General features: G+C 37.2%; 1 protein-coding gene across 1 annotated transcript; it reads right to left on the minus strand.

Moving 5' to 3' along the window:
- Positions 1–2,802: 2,802 nt before the first annotated feature.
- Positions 2,803–3,641, minus strand: RB195_004338 (uncharacterized protein; the record flags this gene model as incomplete). The annotated part of the gene is made up of 5 exons (XM_064182139.1): positions 2,803–2,953; positions 3,015–3,102; positions 3,252–3,364; positions 3,431–3,526; positions 3,586–3,641. The coding sequence occupies 5 exons, from the start codon at positions 3,639–3,641 to the stop codon at positions 2,803–2,805; spliced, it is 504 nt and encodes a 167-aa protein (XP_064033406.1).
- Positions 3,642–8,348: the final 4,707 nt, after the last annotated feature.

An 8,348-nucleotide genomic window follows, 5' to 3' on the forward strand; every position in this document is an offset into this window, starting at 1 on the left:
ATTCGTGTTGGCTTGAAAAACCTATATGTGGAGTTAAGGAAGATCTAGTTTTTGTGTATCTTAAGAAGCATTACTGGTACCAATGATTTTTTTTACTAGCTTTTTTAAAAATTTCTGTCTAAAATAATTTGTTAATAACAAAAATAATTTGTTTAGGTTCCAATGAAACGTAGATGAATACCATCGTTGTTGGACTACGGTACTACCGTGTCTACCGCGTTTGCTCCAATACCGCAGCACCATAGGAGACTGTAACATGAGGATTGTAATTTGTTTATCAGACGCACAGAATGTTGTCTTGCACTTGTCAAGAACTTCTATTCCGACCACTACTATTTTACATCAGATTTCTACAACGAGTTCTATAGGAGTGCGCCAGCTTTGCGGACGCGTCGCATCTTCCGGGCTTCACCACAATCTACAACCCTATACATGCATAACCCATCTGAATCCCGTACCACCTCAGATTCGTGAGTTCTTACCTTTAAATTATGCCAAGATTCAACGACAGTCGAACACGGGCACCATTATTGACTTTCTAATGATCAACATAAAGAGATGACAGACTTCTCAGTTCTCACTGCATTTTGAGACTGCCAATTTTATTCGCAGCATCTAAGATTTGTCGTTTTAATGCTGATTTTGCTTCGACCACGACCGTGAATATTGTTAAAAATTCATATTCACTTTTTTTATGCAAATGACAGAGAAGAGTTGTGTGGATTTCATTTCCCGTTCGAAGCAGTACTACAGAAACCAAAATCCCTGAGGTATTTTCATGTTCTCTTGTTCGCCAGCTAGGTTGTAATGAATTTTTACTTGTGGTTTGACATTCCAGCAATCTCGTCTTAATCAAAACCTTTATTTCTGATGTTATGCTTTTCCCACAAAAACAACTGAATGTGAATTCAGTTCACTTCAATCCACTGTCGATGATTGAAGAAGAGAGGAGACGGAGATTGTGGAGAGCATACCTACGAAGGTCACCACATTCAGTACCACTGCGTACGCTGAGGTGAAAAAATAGAACAGTTCCTCGATTTAAAATTGGTGAAAATAATCAGAATCAGCTGTCTGAAAACTCAAATATAGACGAGTGAGTTTCTGTAAGGGTAGAATTTAAGTTTTGATATACCGCTAAAATATATGAATGCCGTATTTTTGAGTTGAATATTTGTGATGAACAGGATTTCTCAGTCATTAATGTTGCTTCCTTTAGGAAAAATAAAGGAATTTTCATAAACAATAAGCGACAAGCAGTGGATCATTTCGTTGAATGCTCTGAAACTGGATGGAACCGTCACTTCCAAGCTATGTTCTCCCTTAACACTCGACAAAGATCGGTTATAAAGTTATTAGTATTCATGGTAATTTAAGACGAACAATCTGAAGTTTACTGTAATTGATAACAATGAAGAAATCGACGTCAACAAAATCATTAAGCTAATGAACCAACAGTATAAAGAGCACAGCATAATCGTATTCAAGAGTCTCCTATATCTTCTGAATTCTACTCATATCAAAGTAGAGAAAGAAATATAAAATTTGCCTTTTCCTCATTTACTTGACCCAATAAAGTAAGTGTAGATGTTCTCCATGTGGGGATGGACGTCTTTTGATTAAAAGTGTCACAAGCGATGAATTCCGCTTTCTTCGGTTTGTAATGAAATATTTTGCAGAAAAAAAATTTACTGACTGTGTTTACGTATCACAGATAAACACGACTGCCTCTCTGCGGCTATTTAATTGATCTTACGCAGAGGATCATCACCACTTATAGAAATTTTATAGGTGAGTTTCTGTTAATACCCAAAAAAAACTTGGTGAAACGAAAGGAAGGCGATTTCTAATTCCCAAACTTGTTTAAGCTCTAGGCCCACTTGTTTTTCGAAATGTTCATCCTATTCATTTTGTTTTTCCTATTCACTGTTTTTCGACATCTATCAAACACAGATTGACTGGAGCTTCCTGCTGTCCTTTAATGTTAACGCGGCCTGTGTACTCATTTTTATGGCGTTGAGAAGGTGGGCTGGAATGGCCAACAAAAAAGTGCAGTAACGAATAATAATGTGTTTATGCTACCTTTTTAGGACTTTTTAGGGGATTGGAACGTGGACGAGAATAATCAGCAGAAAAAATGGACTAATAAACGTCCCTGCATTCAAAGCGGTGCGGTGTAGCTACCGCGACAACGACGAGGTGGGACCCAACGACCGAGGTGGCTAGAATGGCCAACAAAAACATGGCTAGCTGTATGTAGTACGAGTGTAACTAGCAATGTTATCAGTTCGAGAGCAGAACAGTGCACATGGGTTCAAATCGTCAGCACTGGTATTGTGTGTGTGGAATAATAGATGTCTGGGAATTTTCAATCTTCCATGAACTTTCGAGGAATCACTAAGTGTGGACACTGAAACCTCGGTAATGAGGAATTGTCGGGAATCTTATTTGATATTCTGACATGTATTTGTAGAATGAAGGGGGCGATCCTTTTCCCTCCCATTTCTAATCAAGTCGATATCATCTGAAGCTAGATTCTTATTACAAAAAGGGGTTTTCCTTGGTGCTCTCAGTGTTGAGAAAATAGGTGGTAAGAATTCTACCTTGCCAAGAGATTAGTGATACTGTTCACAGAAACTGCGAACTTATAAAAGAAACTTGTTGCTTGTTGCTTTAGAATAAGACTGCCCAGCTAGAAATTTGTAAGGATTGCATTAAGGATGTAGGTGTCAGGACCTATTTGTTCCAAATGTGTATTGATAAATGAGCTTGGACTGCTGATACGTCAATTCAAAGACTATTTTACAAGGCTGACGCTTGAAATCGTTCATTTGTAGTGATTGTAATCATCCTGCATAATTTACATGATTTTTTGCATATTCTTTCTTTTAAGCGTTTTGAATAATGGTTGCTGTTGCAGTAGTCTTTCAGCTTCATCATTTGAGGGCAGAAACTGAAAAATTTGACAATTGTGGAATGCTAAGAATATAGTAGTCTTACAGTAAACTACATACCGTTCATCATCTTTACAGTCTAAGCTTGCCTCTGGTTTTTTCGTTGCCTTTCGTTGCTCCGTAGTATTTTCCGTTTGATCATCAGGGGCTGAAAGCAATAATCATGGAATAGATAACCCTAATTACTAGCTTCATTTTATTACCGAGAAGACTGTTTCTATTGTAAACTTACTATCTCCAATACGTTACATTTCTACATATAACGTTACATCTAACGCTATTACAACGATATTCTACCGATTCTGTACTTCAGGACCGTTTGAGTTTCATGGATTCGATTGTATGTGATCACGGGAACGATGTGGTAGTTTGACACCAAAGTGACGCCCTTATCTTCTGGAGCACAGAATCTAAATTCTCAGCTGAGAAACCAATTAAGTAGCCTTCATTTGAATTAAACACTAATATTGTCTAACCTGTAACCAGTAAGGCGAAGATCTTTATGAGTTTTAATTTCCACCCCAGCATAAAAGCAGCCATCAACCCAAGCCCTGGTGTGAAGCTTGGTGAACCTGGATCCAATAGTTGCACTTTGTAAAGTCTTCTCTCACTCGACCTTGGTAGAAATTACCAAGTGTATCTTCTAGAGTTTAGTAGACTGCAGTCGCATTTAGTACTTGACCGCATCCAGATGGCTAAATACTGTTTTTGAAAAACAGCTCTGAGTATGTAGGAGTATTAAGGATGAACTATTACTTTTTGATCACAAAGATCACCGCCGAATCCACTTGGACAGATGCATTTTGTGCAGTTACGAGGATCAGGGAAGCCGTCCATTTGACATTTTACGGATGTCTTCGGCTCACAATTTTCTGAAGTGCATGAGAATGTGGGAAGAGAAAGGCAGTCTAGATTTACATAGCCTAACAGTACTTAGACATCCGTAATGTTTGTTAATCATAAACAACTCATAGAAGGAGATAAAAGGTGATCCTAAGGTCTGCGCATAGAGTTGGTCCTTTGGAACAATCGTGGGCTTTTTGTTGTGAGATGCACTGCAACAGCAATGGATTTTTTTTTTTGAAATTACTATCCTGGACACCAGACAACAGGTTAGACAATATTAGTGTTTAATTCAAATGAAGGCTACTTAATTGGTTTCTCAGCTGAGAATTTAGATTCTGTGCTCCAGAAGATAAGGGCGTCACTTTGGTGTCAAACTACCACATCGTTCCCGTGATCACATACAATCGAATCCATGAAACTCAAACGGTCCTGAAGTACAGAATCGGTAGAATATCGTTGTAATAGCGTTAGATGTAACGTTATATGTAGAAATGTAACGTATTGGAGATAGTAAGTTTACAATAGAAACAGTCTTCTCGGTAATAAAATGAAGCTAGTAATTAGGGTTATCTATTCCATGATTATTGCTTTCAGCCCCTGATGATCAAACGGAAAATACTACGGAGCAACGAAAGGCAACGAAAAAACCAGAGGCAAGCTTAGACTGTAAAGATGATGAACGGTATGTAGTTTACTGTAAGACTACTATATTCTTAGCATTCCACAATTGTCAAATTTTTCAGTTTCTGCCCTCAAATGATGAAGCTGAAAGACTACTGCAACAGCAACCATTATTCAAAACGCTTAAAAGAAAGAATATGCAAAAAATCATGTAAATTATGCAGGATGATTACAATCACTACAAATGAACGATTTCAAGCGTCAGCCTTGTAAAATAGTCTTTGAATTGACGTATCAGCAGTCCAAGCTCATTTATCAATACACATTTGGAACAAATAGGTCCTGACACCTACATCCTTAATGCAATCCTTACAAATTTCTAGCTGGGCAGTCTTATTCTAAAGCAACAAGCAACAAGTTTCTTTTATAAGTTCGCAGTTTCTGTGAACAGTATCACTAATCTCTTGGCAAGGTAGAATTCTTACCACCTATTTTCTCAACACTGAGAGCACCAAGGAAAACCCCTTTTTGTAATAAGAATCTAGCTTCAGATGATATCGATTTGATTAGAAATGGGAGGGAAAAGGATCGCCCCCTTCATTCTACAAATACATGTCAGAATATCAAATAAGATTCCCGACAATTCCTCATTACCGAGGTTTCAGTGTCCACACTTAGTGATTCCTCGAAAGTTCATGGAAGATTGAAAATTCCCAGACATCTATTATTCCACACACACAATACCAGTGCTGACGATTTGAACCCATGTGCACTGTTCTGCTCTCGAACTGATAACATTGCTAGTTACACTCGTACTACATACAGCTAGCCATGTTTTTGTTGGCCATTCTAGCCACCTCGGTCGTTGGGTCCCACCTCGTCGTTGTCGCGGTAGCTACACCGCACCGCTTTGAATGCAGGGACGTTTATTAGTCCATTTTTTCTGCTGATTATTCTCGTCCACGTTCCAATCCCCTAAAAAGTCCTAAAAAAGGTAGCATAAACACATTATTATTCGTTACTGCACTTTTTTGTTGGCCATTCCAGCCCACCTTCTCAACGCCATAAAAATGAGTACACAGGCCGCGTTAACATTAAAGGACAGCAGGAAGCTCCAGTCAATCTGTGTTTGATAGATGTCGAAAAACAGTGAATAGGAAAAACAAAATGAATAGGATGAACATTTCGAAAAACAAGTGGGCCTAGAGCTTAAACAAGTTTGGGAATTAGAAATCGCCTTCCTTTCGTTTCACCAAGTTTTTTTTGGGTATTAACAGAAACTCACCTATAAAATTTCTATAAGTGGTGATGATCCTCTGCGTAAGATCAATTAAATAGCCGCAGAGAGGCAGTCGTGTTTATCTGTGATACGTAAACACAGTCAGTAAATTTTTTTTCTGCAAAATATTTCATTACAAACCGAAGAAAGCGGAATTCATCGCTTGTGACACTTTTAATCAAAAGACGTCCATCCCCACATGGAGAACATCTACACTTACTTTATTGGGTCAAGTAAATGAGGAAAAGGCAAATTTTATATTTCTTTCTCTACTTTGATATGAGTAGAATTCAGAAGATATAGGAGACTCTTGAATACGATTATGCTGTGCTCTTTATACTGTTGGTTCATTAGCTTAATGATTTTGTTGACGTCGATTTCTTCATTGTTATCAATTACAGTAAACTTCAGATTGTTCGTCTTAAATTACCATGAATACTAATAACTTTATAACCGATCTTTGTCGAGTGTTAAGGGAGAACATAGCTTGGAAGTGACGGTTCCATCCAGTTTCAGAGCATTCAACGAAATGATCCACTGCTTGTCGCTTATTGTTTATGAAAATTCCTTTATTTTTCCTAAAGGAAGCAACATTAATGACTGAGAAATCCTGTTCATCACAAATATTCAACTCAAAAATACGGCATTCATATATTTTAGCGGTATATCAAAACTTAAATTCTACCCTTACAGAAACTCACTCGTCTATATTTGAGTTTTCAGACAGCTGATTCTGATTATTTTCACCAATTTTAAATCGAGGAACTTTTCCATTTTTTTCACCTCAGCGTACGCAGTGGTACTGAATGTGGTGACCTTCGTAGGTATGCTCTCCACAATCTCCGTCTCCTCTCTTCTTCAATCATCTCTTCATGAACCATTAATCATCTAGACGAATCAATCAATTAAATTAATCAAGAAAGCAACGTCAACAAAAATATTAAGTCAATGAACCAACAGTATAAGGAGCACTATGCATGATCGTATTCTTTTTCTTTATTAAACCTCAAACGATTCTGAATTGAAGTGAACGTGCGTTAATCGATACCTTGCGGATCGATTAACGCAGACACCTTATCTTTTATATTTTGAAGTATTTATCCTTTTAAATTCTGTCTACAATACAATTGTGTCGATGGAGCATCTAAAGCTAAAGTTTGAATGTTCTCTAAATGTAGAAATGAAGCATATAGGAAAATAACTATAAAATGTTTCGCCTTAATTTATAACGAAAGAAAATGTTGTTAGAAAAACTGAATTATGATTTTACTAAAAACGTCACCACTAATAGTTTTTGATTAATTTTGATTAATTGATCAGTAGAGAAGAGGGAAAAAAATACCACAAAAAAGTCTGAAGACTGGAAAGACATAAATTGCTGGCGAATTACTTTCGCATTCACGCATTACCTGTGAAAGTAATACCAGTTATTAGATTACACCAATTTAACAGCGGAACTCAGGTTGGTACTGCTGGCACACGAAATAGGTCATGTTCTTGGACTTTGGCATACTCAGTCAATGCTCGATCGCGATAGCTTCATCACATTAGACACAAAAAATATTAAGGAAATCGGCTTTGGCTACTTCTCAAATAAAGAAAACATATTAGCGCTCGAGGAATCAAAATTACAGAAGGATTGGTTTAGGCAGTTCAATAAAGAAACTATGCTCACCAATTACAACTATAATATTACGTACGACTACGGAAGCATAATGCACTGCGGATACAGATCGTTAGTTCGAAAAAAAGTCGAAAGACGGAGCCCCTATTTTTCGGTAGAATACTCGTCATAAACAAGATTTGTGACTAGAGTTGAAAAACTTTTTTGCTTAAATGGAATTTTCCGTGAACGAGAAGCAGTAGAGGATTTGATCATTACCGTGAATGAGGACCTCTCGCTTCCAGGTTATCTGTGGTCATAATCAAACATCAGGGATCACTTAATTGGAACTGAGTTTGATGCTCAGGGCACCAGAATTCCAATCCTTGTTGCACTTGTTTTTCTGTAGCTCCTACTTGGTAGGCTAATATAAAATCTATCCAGTTTTTCGATGAAGAAAGAAAATGAAAGAATGAGGCAAAGAAAAGAAAAGAGGAAGAAATTTTCCTTTTTCTTTTCTTTGCCTCTTTTCTTTAATTCTTGTTCCCTCTCTTCAATTCTTTTCAATATCTCAAACCGTCCATAACAGAATTCAATCCACCATCCATTTTTAGATTTCATTCTTGAATCGTCAGCAGATCTCGGCAAATTGATGCTTTTCGATATTTGGCTGGAAATCTCCCATGGTGGATACTTTTATTACAAACAAATATAAATTACATCACATTGAAGTTTTTCCCCTAATAAGTTATGGCTTTGCAAAGATCTGGAACCTTCGCAACCTTACCCTATCAATTTTGTCAGCACTTACAACATATACTAGTTGAACAATCAGCAAGCAATTGCAGCCACCAGAAAAACCTATGTGAGGCAGAAATGAGATCTCTAACAGCCACTGAAATGGATCTAAACTATGGTGTGGACCTCAAGTTATTTATTTAGAAAAAAACTAGTAAAAAGAGGTACATATTGATGCTATAGATGTTTCCTAAGACACCAAAAAATTAGATGTTCCTTAAATTAACCTGAAGGTTTCTCAGGCCAG

The sequence above is a fragment of the Necator americanus genome, chromosome I (assembly GCF_031761385.1).
Source record: "Necator americanus strain Aroian chromosome I, whole genome shotgun sequence".
Classification (NCBI taxonomy): Eukaryota; Metazoa; Nematoda; class Chromadorea; order Rhabditida; family Ancylostomatidae; genus Necator; species Necator americanus.